Here is a 17,679-nt window from a genome sequence, read left to right on the forward strand (position 1 = left end):
TTAATAATAATAATAATAATAATAATAATAATAATAATAATTTATTATTTATACCCCGCCCATCTGGCTGGGTTCCCCCAGCCACTCTGGGCAGCTTCCAACAAAACATTAAAATACAGAAATTCATCCAACTGTCACGGTCCGGTCGGCGGGCGTCAGGACCAGAGGCAAGATGGTGGTGAAGAAGCAGGTTCGAAGGCAGAGGCGAAGGTCCACGGGGCACGAAGCAAGGCGAAGGCAAAGCGAGGGTCCAGGAACAAGAAGCAAGGCGAAGGTCCATGGGGCAAGAGCAAGGCGAAAGCAAAGCAAGGGTCCAAGGAGCAAGGCGAAGGATCCAGGAACAAGAAGCAAGGCGACGGTCCACGGGGCAGGAGCAAGGCGAAGGCAAGGCAGGGGTCCAAGAAGCACGGCAGCAACAAGGCAAGGGTCCAAGGAACAGGAGGCCAGATGCAACCAGGCAGGGATAGCGTTGCTGTGGCAAAGAGCTGAAGGGAAATGCTGGGCTTTTATCCCTCCCAGCTCCTGCCACCAGGTGCAGTGAGATCTCAAGTGGCCTCACCTGGGTGATTACTCCTTGCCTCTCCAGCACAAGCTGAGGACTTCACCTGTGTGGCCACGCCTTGCTTCTCCAGCACAAGTTGAGGCATGCCCCAGTCCTGCAAAGCACTACAGGCCCCAGAGCCTGACTCCTGCCCATACTCCTGACACCAACATTAAAAGCTTCCCTAAACGGGGCTGCCTTGAGATGCCTTCTAAAGGTCTGGTAATTGTTGTTCTCTTTGACCTCTGGTGGGAGAACAGTTTCAGGTTAAGAATGGACCTCCAGGACGAATTAAGTCCTTAACCTGAGGTACCACTGTATTTTAAATTGTAAAACAGAAATTTTATTTTAAAAAAAATGTCAGCCCAATATTCCTCCCCTCACAGAGCACATAAATGGTGGAACCCAATCCTACAGGAGGCAGTAATGGCTTCCAACTTGGATGGCTTTAAAAGATGGTGAGACAAATTCATGAAGGACAACACTATGGATGACTACTAGCAGTGGCGTTGCAAGGGGGTGGGGGGAGCGGTGCGCCCTGGGTGGCATGTCTGGAGGGGTGACAAGAAGGCACCCCGTGTGGTGCTCACCCCGCTGCCCCGGGCGCGGCGGCGCAAGTAGCCATTGCGGTGCCGCAGCCGTATGTGGAGGATCCTCCATTCATGGCTGCAGCTGCGAACAGAGGATCCCACCACCGTCCGGCACCGGCGGCAAAGCACTACATGCAATGCATGCACGGTGTCGCACGCATGTGCTGTACGTAGCAGTCACATGCATGTACATAGCAGTTTGCCACCGGCGCCGTCCAAGTACCGTACAGACGGTGGTAGGATCCCTCCGTTGCTGCTGCAACCGTGAGGAGAGGATTCCGCCACCATCCGTATGGCACTCGGGCAGCGCCAGCAGCAAACCGCTATGTACAACACATGTGACTTACGTAGCGATGCAGCACATTCTCCCTACGTAGCGACACCACGCATGCGCCCAAGAAGCGCCCCTGAATACTAGCCATGAGGACAGGCAGCATGTTTCTGAATACTAGTCACTGGAAACCACAGTAAAGGTCACCTGTGGGGGGGGCTGGTTTGTGCCCCCTGAAAAATTGTGCCCCTGCATGACATAGAAATAACAAGGAGAAATTTTAGCTGGATAATTGCTGGCTTTTAGAACCGATGGACTGATTAAACACGCTTGCACGTCACCTCAAAATGTGCTTTTCTAATATGCTGACGGAAGAGTAGAATAGATTGAAATCTAATAGGCAAAATATTTCTGATCAGACAAAATGTATTGTGGTGAGGGTTTCTTTGTTATTCCCGGTTGCGACAGCACACCAGAACCAAAGTAGCCTCAAACAAGTGTTCTTTTAACCCGCCCAAAAATCGCCTCCTGATTAATTGACTAAAGCTGTAGTTGATTAATCTATTTTCCATTAAATGGATTTAATTTTAAGGAAAAGAAACCTTGAACCCCTTAAAACTGTCTTAAAATTTTAGGACCACGAGCATTAGAGAAAGAAAGAAGAATTTGAAAGCTTTGCAAGATCGTTTTCCCTTTCAATAATGGTGTTTTGGGTTTTTTACAAAGACACATGAAACCGAAAAAGGGGGTATCTTGGGTTGGGTAATTCTCTTTCCAACCAAATGCAAAAGTGATGAAAATTGAGCAGCTTTTACATCTAATAGGAATTTAGCCAGATTACTGTCTGATACTACACAGGGATGCAAGACCAGCATATGACAGTTCATTGCAGAGTCCAAAGAAAGTTCAACTTTAATACCAGCCATCCAGATACACCTGGCCTTAGGTGAGACAAAGGAAAACCTAAATTCCATCCCTCAAACCCAGCTCCTCTTAGTGAATTTTAGCCCACAATTTATTGCAAGAAAATTACATTTCATAGCTTTGAAGTATCACGAGACTCCTTCCTGTTTGTAGATGGAAAAATAGTCTAGGCAGTATATGCATTGGCTAGAGTGTCGACTGGTTTGCCCAAAGATATCCCACAAGGCAATGGAAGTTTAGGATCAGTCTTCCTTCTCCTAGATGAGCTAGCTACCTTCCCAGGTTGATGAGCTCCATTTGCCCCTCACTTCCCTCTACAACACGGGCAGAAACAGCCTTCTTGATCGTTGGACCCACTGCATGCAGGGGAAGTCCCTAACTCACTGAGGGTTTGAGACCCATCAGCTACCCTTCCCTGGTTTAGCCGGCCAATCGAAACCATTCCCAGGGTAACATGCGGACAGCTTCTAGGAACCACAAGTGACAGCTGAGTGCAGGGCAGGGACCAAAGGTGGACCGACTACCCCAGAAGGAACACAGTGTGTTCCTCCACCACAAGCCCTCCCCCTCCCCTAACACCTCATGCAACCCTTTAATTGCCTGAGCCTGTGAGTGAACCATAGGGCAGTAGTGGGGAGCCTGTAGTCCCCCCAGATGTTGTTGGATTACAAAGCCACCACCATCCTTAACCATTGACCAGCCTGGCTGGGGCTAATGAGAGCTGTAGTCCCAGGCATCCCCAAACTTCAGCCCTCCAAATGTTTTGGACTACAATTCCCATCTTCCACGGCCACTGGTCCTGTTAGCTAGGGATCATGGGAGTTGTAGGCCAAAACATCAGGAGGGCCACAGTTTGGGGGTGCCTGCTGTAGTCTAACAACATCTGAGGGGGTGCAGATCCCCCACTGCTGCAATAGGAGGAAGCCTCATGTCTGAGTGCGTTCGGGGCAATCTGGCCAGTCACTGTTGTGTAGCATTCTTTCTGCAATGTGTGTGTGTGTGTGTGTGTGTACACACTTTTTTACACAAAATTTGACATTATTCAACTCACTTTCAATATAATAATATAATAATTTCAATATAATAATAGAGTGGTGCCTCGCTAGACGAATTTAATTCGTTCCACAGGTCTTTTCTTATAACGAAAAATTCATTTAGCGAATCCCATAGGAATGCATTGAAATTTTTTTGAATTTTTTTTTGCCCATAGGAACGCATTAATTGAATTTCAATGCATTCCTATGGGAAACCGCGATTCGCTAGACGAATTTTTCATAAAATGAATTCGTCTAGCGAGGCAACCTCCACTCGAAAAATCCTTTCGTTAAGCGGAAATTTCGTTAAGCAGGACATTCATTAAGCGAGGCACCACTGTATAATAATTTCTTACATTTTGACTTCCCATCCTTACATCTGTGGTGCTCCTGTTGTATTCCTTTTTCTGCTGCCATAACTGCCATGCATTTTCTATTTTATTCTCACCTATATGACAATCATTTATTTATTCTCCTTCCCTTGCTGGCGATTCTCCTGCTCACGATTTCATTTGACTATAGGTTTTTCTTCAATAGTCCAAAAAGAACCTCCCCTCGTCAACAAAGTTCTCATCATCTAGAGCAGGCACCCCCAAACTTCGGCCCTCCAGATGTTTTGGACTACAATTCCCATCTTCCCTGAGCACTGGTCCTGTTAGCTAGGGATCATGGGAGTTGTAGGCCAAGACATCTGGAGGGCCGCAGTTTGGGGATGCCTGCTTTAGATCTCTTACTTTGCTGTCAACTTTGCCATCTCTGCATAGTCCTTTAACTTTAAAATTGGGACTTCTTATTCTTTCCACTTCTGTGTATATACAGGATTCTAGCTGCAGTACTGGCATATATAAACAACGTAACCATCGCTTTTGGAACCTCTGCCCTTATAATTCCCAGAAGAAATGCTGCAGGCCTCTTGGGAATAACTACTTTAAGCATCTTCTTAAATTCGGTACCCTCCAGATGTTCTGAGCTCCATCAGCCCCACCTCCAGAACATCTGGAGCACATCGGATCCAGCAAGGATGCTCTTGAAATCCCAAAGCCTTGTTCAAGAGAAAGAGAAGATTGCATTCGACGATCTGGTCTCCTTCTGTGAGGGTCTGTCTTCGGAGCGAAGGAGGCACAGAGCAGCTTTTATTGATCACCCAGAATGGGTTGACAGGTTCTTTGTCGGTCAACCCACTAGGAGGAAAGACAGCACGTTTTGGACAATTCAGTGGAAGGGCTTGTGAGCATTCCCCTTCCATCATGCTTTTCGCTGCTGACAAGAGAGGGTGGCACAGCATTGATCCTGGCAAGAGTGACATGGTTAATCCTTCCTCGTGAGCTGTGCATGGAATGTTGCGCACTTGCCAAACCATCAAACCCAGGTGATGTCGCCAAGCCAGCAATTGTGGGGGGGAGTCACTATTTGCCAGCACTCAAATGGTTAAACCCAAGTGGTTGGGAAACTGTATGCCCTGATCCAGCAAATACAACATTTGCAGGTGGGGCAGAGGGCTGGTACCCTGGTCTTACGTGTACCTATTAGGGGGACATTAGCTGTGATTCCTGCATTGGAGGAAGTTGGACAAGACGATCTTGTGTACCTTCCAGAGCCAGCAGGCCCGGCTCTACATAGACCCCCGGTGGCGCAGGGCACCATGGCGCCGGCCCGCCAGGAGGGCGCCGTGAGCTGCGCCCGCCCGCTGGCCGGCCGGTCCGCTGCGCAGCTGCGCGCGGCGCCCACCTGCCCACCGTGCTGGGAAATGGGGCGGGAGGGCACCGGAGAGATCGCGCTGTGCCTGCCCGCCCGCCCGCCGCACAGCAGCGCCCCGCCCACCGCACTGGGAAATGGGGCGGAAGGGCGCCGGAGAGATCCGGTGCACCATATCGACAGGGGCGCTTAAGACGGCGCTGAGAGCCAGTGTGGTGTAGTGGTTAAGAGCGGTAGACTCGTAATCTGGAGAACCGGGTTCGTGTCTCCGCTCCTCCACATGCAGCTGCTGGGTGACCTTGGGCTAGTCACACTTCTCTGAAGTCTCTCAGCCCCACCCACCTCACAGGGTGTCTGTTGTGGGGGAGGAGGGGAAAGGAGAATGTTGGCCGCTTTGAGACTCCTTCAGGTAGTGATAATGCGGGATATCAAATCCAAACTCTTCTTCTTCTTCTTCTTCCCACTCTTCCATTCTATAATTCTATACGTAATCTGGGCTTTAAAACAAAAAACACCATGCCCAAGCAAAGCCAAATTACTCAGGAAAAAAGTTTAATTGTGTGTTCAGGTATATGAAATATTCTGATGAAAATCTAACAATAATCCGATCTTTAATCTGTATTCTGCTGTGTTTTGCTTGTACACTACTTAGAGACAACAGCAACTGGATGCACTAATGGAATACTGAATGTTATAGTTCTTTTGTAAAATATGCAGGGATTTATGATAAGTAAAATGAACCATGGAAAGAGGAGGGAAATCACTGGTATCTTAAGGATGTAAAATGAGTATTTTAAATTGTAAAACAGAAATTTAATAAAATTATACAGAGAGATAATGGCAACCGAGTACTGTACAAACTGTTGAAAAAACAAATAAACTATTGTGCTAACTAGGAAAGTCAGCATAATTTGCCTTATTTTGCATTGTTTATTGTAGATTTTTCCCACCGCCACTTTTGCGGTGTCAGTTTTGCATCACTGATTCTGGTTTTACTAGTAACGAAAGTCTCACCCCCAACCAATGGGAACTTTATTTGGCTGTCTTTCTGACTTTCAATATTTCAGCCAGCTTTTCCCACATACTCTCTCATGCATATACTAGAAGCCATAAGGACCAGAAGCCTGATTAGTTTTTGGCCGGAGGGGGGGGGGGTAATAAAAGCTGCCATTCTTCAGAATATGAATTCCTGGTGTTGACTCATGACAGGGCCTTCTCGGTAGTGGCTCTCCTTTTGTGCAGTGCAGGACCAGCCCAAGACATTTTGGCGCCTGAAGCCAACCACAGAATGGCACCCATCCCCCAGCCAGGGAAGGAGGGGAGAGTGAAGATCTACATTGGGAACAAGGGTGGGATAAGACCAGCAGTGCCTCCTCTTGGGACACGGAAGGGATCAAGAAGGGACAGCAACCAGAAAATAGGAATTGTTCCTGGTAAATACAGACAGTTGAACTAATGAGGTCAAACTCTCTCTGTGATACTTGGTGCAAATGGTTGAAGTCACAATTGAAGTATGTTGCTGGATGATAAAAATAATTTTTTATTTCTAATCTTTGTGTTTTCTAGGTCCGGTTCTTTAAACAAACAACAATTAAAGGAAGCCATACCGTGTTGTGTTGTTCAGCCAAACTCATGCTAGCAAGCTATAGAAGCGAACATGATGGCAAGGTATAGGTTTGTGGTTTGTGATCAAACCTATCCATTCTGAAGGAAATCAGCCCTGAGTGCTCATTGGAAGGACAGATCGTGAAGCTGAGGCTCCAAGACTTTGGCCACCTCATGAGAAGAGAAGACTCCCTGGAAAAGACCCTGATGTTGGGAAAGATGGAGGGCACAAGGAGAAGGGGACGACAGAGGACGAGATGGTTGGACAGTGTTTTCGAAGCTACGAACATGAGTTTGACCAAACTGCGGGAGGCAGTGGAAGACAGGAGTGCCTGGCGTGCTCTGGTCCATGGGGTCACGAAGAGTCAGACACGACTAAACGACTAAACAACAACAAATTACTTCCCTTGATCTGGACACTAGACCTCTGTTGATGCAGCCTAGAATAGCACTAGCTTTTTTTGCTGCTGCATCACACTGTCGACTCTTGTTAAGCTTGTGGTTCGCTAAGACCCCTAGATCCTTTCCACATGTACTACTGGCAAGTCAGGTATCCCCCATCTTTTACTTGTGCAGCTGGTTCTTCCTGCCTAAGTGCAGAACCTTACCTTTCTCCCTATTAAAATACATTTTGTTAGTTTGGGCCCAGTTCTCCAATCTGTTAAAGCCATCTTGAATCTCGATTCTCTCTTCTGCAGCATTAGCCACCCCTCCCAGTTTTGCGCCATCTGCATATTTGATGAGCATCCCCTCAATTCCTTCTTCCAAGTTGTTTGTAAAGATGTTGAACAACAACGGGCCCAGGACAGGACCCTGCAGCACCCCACTTGTCACTTTTTTCCAGGACGGTGAGAAAACATTAGTGAGCACTCTTTGGGTTCAGCCAACCAGCTACAAATCAGCCTAACATCTCATCCAGTCCACATTTTCCATGCTTCTCCCAAAGAAAATATTGGGGAACTTTGCCGCAAGGCTTACTGAAATAAAACTCATTCGGTAGAGCATGAAACTCCTAACTTCAGGGTCGTGAGTTTGATCGCTGCGTGGGGCAAAAGATTCCTGCATTGCAGGGGGTTGTACTAGACCAGGGGTAGGCAACCTAAGGCCCGTGGGCTGGATTCGGCCCAATAGCCTTCTCAATCTGGCCCGCGGACGGTCTGGGAATCAGCATGTTTTTCCATGAGTAGCAGGCCCATCGTACCCATAGAGGCTAGTGGCGTGGGGTGCCACAGCGCCAAGTTCTGGAGGGCACCAGGCGAGAGTCCGGGGAACACCGAGCAAGCGCGCGAAGTGAGTGAGGGTGCGTGTGCCGCTCCCGCCAAGCGTCGTCTCGGTTTTTTCCCTTTTAGCCTGCAGGCGCTGAATTCTGCGGGGCACCAGAAGGCTAAAAGAGAAAAAACCGAGCCAACGCTTGGTGGGAACAGCGCACGCGCCCTCGCTCAATCGGCGCCCGCTCGCTCAGTGTGCTACCTGCCATGGCCACCGTGGCACAAAGCGGCCAGCTGAGCCAGGAGGCGCCACATCTAGCCTCCGCCTCTTCCCCGCCTGAGGAGCCACCCTCCAGCCGCTGCCCCACCTCCTCCAGCCCTAAGAAAAGGTCAAAAACTCTGGGAAAGGGGGGGGGCGGATATGCTTAAGACGGCCCTGATGGGTAGAATGTGTCCTTTTATTTAAAATGCACCTCTGGGTTATTTGTGGGGCCTGCATGGTGTTTTTACCTGAGTAGAATGTGTGCTTTTATTAAAAATGCATCTCTGGGTTATTTGTGGAGCATAGGAATTTGTTCATTTTTTTCCTCCAAAATATAGTCTGGCCTCCTACAAGGTCTGAGAGATGGTGGACTGGCCCACGGCTGAAAAAGGTTGCTGACCCCTGGACTAGACGATCCTTGTGGCCCCTTCCGACTCTACAATTTTATGATTGTAAGATATACTACATCCACAGCATTCCCCTGATCCACCAGCTTTTAACTCTAACATTCTAACCTGCCTTGAATTTGGAGGCCCGTTTCTTACTCTTTCCCCGTATATTTGAATGGTGGTGGCGCTTCTGTTGCGACCCACCTTGGATCAGGCCATGACCCACTAGTGCAGTGTTTCTCAACCTTGTGCCTCCAGCTGTTTTTGGACTACAATTCCCATCATTCCTGACCACTGGTCTTGCTAGCTAGGGATGGTGGGAGTTGTAGTCCAAAAACAGCTGGAGGCACAAGGTTGGGAAACACTGCACTAGTGGGTTCCCACCCCACCGGTAGAAGACCAGCAGTGTAGACCATTCTGATCTAGAATGGTGGCCTAACTTGGTCTACAATAGCTTCCTATATTCCTACAATCCTTTGAACTTGTTTCAATGTTGCTGGTCTTAAAATCCTGGATCCTGAGAATCCTAGGGCCCAGAACCGAATCCTTTACTGCCTTTCCACGGAAGCAGAGGCACACGGACACACATGCACACAGAGAAAACCTTTGAACATCACTCCAAAAGCATAAGCAGACAAGAAATCAACAGAATTTAATCTAGTTTATTCTCCAAAAAAAAAAGAGGGGGAAAATATGAAAACAAAATCAAAAGCGCAGTTCTTAACACTAGCAGTAAGTAAAATTTGTACAACCATTCAGTCTGTATCATAGGATGAAATAAATCTACATCTCGTTTTTATTTTTATTTTGGTGCTTTGAATTATACATACAAACAACAATTACAGGAACTTGTTCACAATGCGTATAAGGCCTGGACAAACTCGCCGCAGCTACAAGCTGAATGTCACACCAACTGCCCTGAAACCCTTCATAAAAAAAACCTCCCCTATTGTTCAGAGGCCCCGTAGCCTGGAATGCATGATTTGCCTACAACTTGGATTAATTTATTTTTTAATGCGTCAAAACAACTTGAGCCAGTGAGTGAAGAAAGAGAGAGAGAAAGAGAAAGAGGGAGAGAGAAAGAGCAAAAAACGCAAGTGGCAGTTTGTCCATTTGCCGGTCCAACCTTGTTCTTCTCAGTCCATACCAGGAAAACATTCAACTCAGTATTTCATTTGCGGTGCCTTGACCAACAAGCCATTTTCCTTTCCTTTCCTTTCTTTTCTTTTTTTTTAAACAGCTAAGCAGATGTCAAGAGTGTTCTTCAAAAATGTACAGTATTTCTTACAATATAAGTTATACAGTGTTCAGCATCAATCTGCTTGTCTTTGGGGGAGCGATTGGGGGAGGAAAGGTTGGGGATTTGGGGGGAGGGCAGCCTGCCACCTCTTCTTCACAACCCTAGAAACCCAGTTCAAGAGTGGACTTGCGTCAGAATGGTTTATTCACAAATGGGACCCCAAATTTGGTGGCTGGTTGACGCAAAAGACACTTGAGAAAAGCACCTCCCCACGACATTTGCTTGGGGGGGGGGGGGCGGGTTGGTTTCTACGCCTCCGTCCAACTTTTAAAGATTTCATTTTTCTTTCTGTGCCCTTGTCCATTCGTGTGCGGAGGGGGGAGCGCTCTCGCCTCTAAACAAGGCGAGGATTATCAACGTACCTCTCGTTCTGAGAACTTACAAATGAAAGAAAGAAAGCATCGCCGCGGAGATTTCAGTCTCTCTCTCTCTCGGGCGCGAACCTTAGCCCATGGCGGTGACCATACTGGACGGGTGATGAGGTCCGAAGGACAAGCTGGAAGGCGGGTGCATCGGGGTCGGTGTGGTGAGCATGTGACCCGAGTGGCTGAAGGGCGAAATGTGACTGATGGAGGACATATGTCTCGAGAGGGCGGCAGGGTTGAAAGAGCCGCCCTTAGGGAAATCGTCCAAGGTGTCGTGAACCTTTTTGCACTTTTTCGACTTGCTAGACATTTTTCGGTTTCGGGTCTGGATGCCTTCCTTCTTCATAGTCAGGGGTCTGTTAATCTAAACAAAAATCAATTAATCTTTTTGTGGGGCCGTTTCGTCTCCCACCCCTCTGCTCTCCCAACTCCTCCTCCTCCAAAAGCTATGAGCCGGTAGGTACATAGGATGAAATGTTTAAAATGAAACTAATTCCGATCTGTCAGGATGGGATTTGGGGGGTATAAGTTCCGGGTCTAATTGGGCACAATCAGCAGAAAGACCCCCAAACAGAGCAAGGCTGGAGGCCAATGTTTTGAAGTATGTGAAGGAATACATATTGCCATCTAAAGAGTAAGGAAGTAAGTCCTGTTGCACTTCTGGAATCTAAAACCGAACAGTGACACAAGCAAAAGGAGCCAAAAGCTGCAAATCTGACTCAAGAGTCACTCAAATGTAAACAGTTTAAATACATATACCCCTTATGCCATATGTTTGATTGAATGTATTTAATTGCAAAGGGGGTGAAGTCGTTCTGGAAATCTATCAATCATCGTTAATTTTCTTTTGTCCAGTCAAACCTCAGCTCCTGAATGCCTCCGTTTTGGAACATTTTGGCTCGCGAAGGCCGAAAACCCAGAAGTAAATGCTCCGGTTTTCGAGCATTTTTCGAAAGCCAAACATCTGACATGGCTTCCGCTTGAGTGCAGGAAGCTGCTGCAACCAATCAGAAGCCGTGCCTCGGTTGTCGAATGTTTCCGAAGCCGAATGGGCTTCCGGAACAGATTACGTCCAACAACCGAGATTTGACTGTATTGCTGAATCAATGAGAATTGTATTTGTCTTTTCTTCTTACCATTCCAACCCCCAACCCCTGTTTTATGCAAAATGCTCTTTTTATTATCAGTGTACATTCTTTAAAACAGTGTTTCTCAACCAGTGTGCCTCCAGATGTTTTGGGACTACAACTCCCATCATTCCTGACCACTGGTCTTGCTAGCTAGGGATGATGGGAGTTGTAGTCCCAAAACATCTGGAGGCACACTGGTTGAGAAACACTGCTTTAAAATACCAAAGAAAAGATAAAGAAAACACCTCTCTCTTAAGCTTTCCACTTACCGAATCCCCAAATATACTGTTTAGTATACTCTCATCCTTTTTTCTCCCATCAACTGGGCTGACCCTCTTTCCCTGACAAACCCCTGAAAATATATTTCCCCAAACTTGTTGTGGTGATCTTCCCCCCTTTTCTACGGTACCAAGGCAGGGGAAGAGAAGACAGTTTCCTCAACAAATCAACGTGAACCTCTAACCCAAAGACCTTGTGATCTGCAGGTGGTTTGGGGCTTGTTTTTTTTCTTTTTTGTAAAAAAAAGTAGGCCTGTGGTTTACTAACATCTTCCTTTCTCAACGTGGACCAAGGCAGTCTTAACTGGATGTGATCTGCTGGTAGCAAACGTCTCATTAATCGCTAAAAGGGAGCGGCTCAGCAAGAGGACATCTGCTTTGAATGCAGAAGGTCCCAAGTTCAAGCCACTTTGAGAGCCTCTGCCAGTCAGTGCAGACAATACTAAGCTAGATATAGACCAATAGTCTGATCTGGCATTGAGGCTTTTTCCTTAACTTTAGTCCTTAACTGGTGGGTTGTGCTTCGGTATGGGGGAGAATTCAATGCAGTTTGCATTTAAAGGCAGAACTACCCAATTCATATGGGAGCAGAAACACAGCCCACGGCAGGTCAGACAAAGTTTGCAGGAGAGATGAAGTTGCGGCAACAGAGCCAGGAAATGAGCTTGGTTGGCATGGTGGGAGATTATTATTACTATTATTGCTATTATTAAATTTGTATACCCATAGATCTCAGGGGCAGCTCACAGCAGAAATATACCAGTGTCACTCAATTCCAGATCCAAAAAAGGCAGCATTTTAATATCAATAAAGTCACTGTATGATTCCAATAATTGCGCCGGCGGGGGGGGGTCTCTATTTTTCTTTTGTGCAAAAACATTTACTCACCCCAGAGAGGTGGAAGTAGAGGGGGAAACGTTTAAATTCCGAAATGAATACACGCATTAAAAGGACCACCCCGCAACCAACCCCAATGGTTTTGAAGGGGGGGTTACGTGAAAGTTGCTGAGGGCAAAAAACTTCTTTTAAAGCCTCACATAAAAGTGAGAAATTGCTTTTTTTAAAATGAAAAAAAAGTGCAAGGGACATCATACAAAGCAATTGAAAAATCTCACCCCGCTGCCCCCATCCACATTACTCTAGTGCAGGCATCCCCAAACTTCGGCCCTCCAGATGTTTTGGACTACAATTCCCATCTTCCCCGGCCACTGGTCCTGTTAGCTAGGGATCATGGGAGTTGTAGGCCAAAACATCTGGAGGGCCACAGTTTGGGGATGCCTGCTCTAGTGCTAAAGCTCTGCTATTACTGCTGTCGCTATAAGACAATTCTATACAGTCATTTCCTTAAGGGTGGTGTGTTTTTGTAGCTGCCTTTACACCTAGATATGGGAGCAAAGTCTACCAGGCAGCATATTTGGGGGGTGCCACTTATACATTGTCAAAAGGGGAGAGAGAGAGAGAGGGAGGGAGCATGCACCCCCAAAGCAAAAGGGTCAAATTTGCAAGTTCGTTATTTGTTCGTTAAATTTATATCCCACCCTTCCTTCCAAAGCAGCCCAGGGCAGCAAATTATAAAGTCTGTATCTTAAACAGAAGCACAAATCGTGCAGACGTGCCCAGCTGCCAAGTGGCTGACGGGCAAAAATCTCCTTTTCTAATGCTTCTTGGTCTTTAAACCAGACTTGCTTTCAGGCAGTCCTTCGGATAAAAGACTCCCTCAAACAGAGGAATGCCCTCCGAGAGCCCTTCAAATGCGAGGCTGTCAGGTAGGGCACCCTATCAGATATATAAATAGCAAAGGTATTCTAGCATGTGAATGTAGGAAAAGACTGCCGGACCACGTCAATGGCCCATCTAGTCCACCATCCTGTTCTCAGATGCCTGTGGGAAACCCGTAAGCAGGATTCCCTCCTGTGGGTCCCACCAACTGGGATTCAGAAGCATTGCTGCATCCATCCTTTTTTTTAAAGCCATCCAAGCTGGTGGGCCCTTACTGCTTCCTGTGGCAGTGAGTTCCACAGCTGAACTGTGCACTGCATGAAACACTTCCTTTTATCCGTCGTGGATTTTCCAACACTGGGTGTCCCTGAGTTCTAGTTTTATGAGAGGAGGAGGAAAACCTTTTCTCTGCTCACTTCCTCACCATTTTACCAATGTCTATCATGTCACCTCTCAGCACCAGTCCTTGAATAACTAAAACTGCATCCAAGGAGGGGTTTTTAAGTAGCTTCCCTAAATAGCATGCTCAAAGGGTATGGAGTACTGGCTGGCTGCTGCAGGGAGATGAGAGATGATGCAGGGTGGGATGGAATGTGCTAGTACAGGGCATGGCTCATTGGCCAACATTCCACCCTGGGACATTTTGTTGCAGGATGCACCTTTTCATATAAATTTCCCCAACTCTTTTTATGAGCATTATTATTTATTTGATTTGATTTGTATTTGTATTTTAAAAACCCTTCACAGGGGCGGTTCACAGCATAAAAACACAAAATACATAATAAAAACAAGGGCAAAAATGAAATGAAGCAATCACCTCTCTGGCTCCCACAAACACGTTGATTTAAAAGAATATCAGATGTACTATGGTCAAAGCACAGCCAAAGCAGACTTTTTCACCCACCAGACAAAATCAGATTCACTTCTTTTGGAGAATTGCTTGTGTCACTCTCTTTCCCCCTTCCCCTTGAAGCAGGGGCACGAAAAAATGTTCCAGAGCTTTGTGAGAATATTAGGGTTGCCACCTTTCCCCCCATAGGGCTTCTAATACTTTGGCTACCATCCGACAGAGAGAAATTTAACAAGGGCCCTTTTCCCATCTTGGGGAGACAGTGGGGTTATGAGAATACACTGCGCCTGCTCATTTTCAGCTGGTCTGGCAGTTCTTTGTGCCTCAGGAGCTCAGCGGGGGGGGGGGAAGGATTGCAACCCTAGCAAGAATCGAGACACAACCTGTAAAGGGTCCCTGTGTACCCGCTGCCTTTCTAATCAGCCAATATTCATTTTGATTAGAATAATGTATTATCTAGCCAATACCTCCATGTTGGACTACTGGACTAGGACCTAAGAAGACCTGGGTTCAAATCCCATTCACGCATGAAGCTCCCTGGGTGACCTTTTTCCAATCCCCTTTCCTCAAGCAGGGCTGTTATGAGGATAAATGGTTGGGAAGCAAATCATTTTCACTATCCCTGATCAAATTAGAGGGCAGAATTAAAATGTTATTTATTATTTATTATTATTATTATTATGAAGAAGCCTTCCAACCAGCATTTCGTACAATGTTCAGCCCCATTAAAAGGACTCTCAGCTTGACTACTCTTGCTTCCCTTATATGTTCAATACCATGAAGCCACCATTTACACCTGACTAGCACAGCTTCATTCAGAGTGCATTAGAGTTCGCTGAACAGCATCAGTGTGCATTGAAGTGCACTGTGTTCAACTAAAGGGGCCCCCAAGCAGGAGCTGGCGAGATAAAGCTCTGTGGTTTGCCTGTCCACGTGCAGGCCAGGAAAATATATTCTATCCTAGTTTCAACCCCAAAAAGGTATTCTTCAGAGAGTTACTGCCTCACTTACATTGTGGAGCTTGTAATACAGCCCACAGGCGTTGCACACGGGGTCTCCGTTGGCGTTCCTCCTCCACAGGGTGGTGGTGGTGGTCTGGCAATTTGCGCACGATGTTCCTGCCCTTCTTGCCGCTGACTGGGGTAGAAAAAGAAAAGACAGGCGTGTTACAAAGACGTCAAAAGGTGGACCATGGAGCATTGATGTATATCCAAATCAGTGAATAGTCAATTGCAGACATTTGCCACAATAAGTAGGGCATTACAGGGATTGTTGCAGCTAGAGTAGAGTTGTGGGCATTTGCTCACGTTCTGTATACAGTATGTATTTATGCATCTTGCAGCACTGAAACAAAGTATTAAAAGGTTGACGATGACTTGGGTTGTGTTCTATCTACAGTGTATTGTATCCATAGATGTCTCATTTATTAATTGCATCAAAGTAACAACACACATCCTCTGTTTTTCACAAGCCATGCAAAATTTCCTTTTTTCCCACTGGGGCTGTTCCCTCCTACAACACCAACTAAAAATACTCAATAATTCTCCGGATACTTATTTATTTTTTAGAGAAAATGGTTCCCTAAATAGGAGTCATCTAGAAAAATTTTGAATGTGTGAAAAACCCTTTGTGCATCAGTAATGGGGATTTTGGAACAGACTTGCTAGTTAATACACTTCAGAAGAAAACAAAACCATAGCACCATCTAGCTAGTCCAATCTCCCTGCCTTAAATCAGAAGCTTAATTTAAGCCTGGAGTTTTAATTTAAGTCAAGTTGATTCCCCAGAAACTGATTTTGAAAGCCAAGGATTTAAAAAATATGTACAAGGTGGCAATAATATCACCGTACAAAGGGCCAGTGTTGTTTGTGCCCATTTTACAGGTAGGCAACTGAATTAAAGGACTTGTGTAAAGCCAGCTAGAACATTCCTGGCTGACAAGGGATTTAAAAGAGAGAATTTGGGCTCTCATTAGCCTGCCATTTACCTTGCATCAACTCTCTCTCTCAAAAAAAAATATTGCATCACATCCCAGAAAGGAAATGACATGTAAGTGACAAGAGCCCACTGACCGCAATCCAACTTCTTGACTTGGTTCTAAAAGCTACTTTAAAGTATCAGTCTTGCATCCCCAAATTTTGTTGGATTATGATCTTTGGTTTAGCGGACTAGCACATGCACCGGGTTGTATACGGGTCTTTTGGGCAGGTGTTTAGAAAATGCGAAGAGGCCAGAATCCTATCTGAAATAAAGCAGCCATAACATGCAACCAGGAAACTGTAATGTTAGGGAAATCGGGCCTGTGTTTTAGGTGTTCCATTCCACAGGAGTCTGGAGTAATTCCAGCCCAGGCTTTGCACAAAGCTTAGTTTCTTCCCTGTTTGGACTGTCCCAGTTCAGACTTCAGGGCTGGAGTGAATCATTTCAGAGAGAGAGAGAGAGAGAGAGAGAGAGAGAGAGAGAGAGAGAGAGAGAGAGAGAGAGAGAGAGAGAGAGAGAGAGAGAGAGAGAGCTGAGAGCTGTTAAACCCTTCTTCCTGGCACCTAGTTTTCTAGAAACCTGTTTTTTGTTGTTTTTCAGAGGCACGCCACACGCCACATCCTTTAACACACACACACCATGTCTACATTGTGAAGAAAGAAGTCTGTTAAGTGCCTTTCATCCCTGAGCAATAGCCACGCTGCCTGAGGTTGACGAGGGTTGGACTAGATGAACCTTTGGGGTCCCTGTCCCTTCCAACTCCATGATTCGATGTCTCTGTGAAAGGCCACCCTAGTTATAGGACGGTGTGCAAGGATATGGAATCATCTCCCCGTCCCCAGAACCTGGAGATGGAGGGAGGCATTAATCCCAAAGCAACTGCTTTGCCCCCAGACCAGACAGACCCTCCAAGTGTCCCTCTTTTCCAGGGGCAGTCCTGGATTAACATAAGCCATCCCAGTTGCTGATTTGGAATGTCCCGCTTCTCCTTAGGATGTTCCTATTTTCATCGGAGAAATGTTTGGAGGGTATGGAGTTCTGCAACTCCTGAGCCATCGGGCAGCCCTGGATAGGGAAGTTTTTATGTTTTTATATACATTGGAAGCTGCTCAGAGTGGCTGGGGCAACCCAGTCAGATGGGTGGGGTATAAATATTATTATTATTATGCATTATCCCTATTTTCATCAGAGAAATGTTGGAGGGTATGGAGTTAGCGTTCGCCTGTGCCACTGTTGTGAAGGAATCCACCTTCCCATCCTGGGGGAACAGAATCCCCATTGTTGATTTTAAGAGGCACTGCCTCATTTTTAAAGAAAGTTATACGGAGAGCCTGTGTCCCTTAGGAGAGGAGCAAGGCAAAAATCATGTCCCCGCTGTGTCGCATCAAATAGCAAAAAAGAGGAAAAGCCAGCGTATTCCACAGTGTGGAATACCAAATCATTAAGCTGTCATGCTGAAATTATTGTAACGGCTTAGCAATCTTTCGCAACGTGGAAGAGCCTTGTTGTTTTCGCATGCGGGGATTGGAAATATAAAG

At 46.4% G+C, this 17,679-nt stretch overlaps 1 protein-coding gene across 3 annotated transcripts in view; it reads right to left on the bottom strand.

The window, feature by feature from the left end:
• Positions 1-9,887: 9,887 nt before the first annotated feature.
• GATA3 (GATA binding protein 3) overlaps positions 9,888-17,679 on the bottom strand; it is a 71,339-nt gene continuing 63,547 nt past the window's right edge. For all 3 annotated transcript variants that reach the window (XM_060279208.1, XM_035127254.2, XM_035127252.2), the window contains exons 5-6: positions 15,173-15,298; positions 9,888-10,548 (exon numbers count right to left, since the gene is read on the bottom strand). In XM_060279208.1, the coding sequence (XP_060135191.1) occupies positions 10,264-10,548; positions 15,173-15,298 (411 nt within the window). In that variant the 3' untranslated portion in view covers positions 9,888-10,263. The remainder of the gene's footprint in view (positions 10,549-15,172; positions 15,299-17,679) is intronic.

Source organism: Zootoca vivipara, chromosome 10, assembly GCF_963506605.1.
Source record: "Zootoca vivipara chromosome 10, rZooViv1.1, whole genome shotgun sequence".
NCBI classification, from domain to species: domain Eukaryota; kingdom Metazoa; phylum Chordata; class Lepidosauria; order Squamata; family Lacertidae; genus Zootoca; species Zootoca vivipara.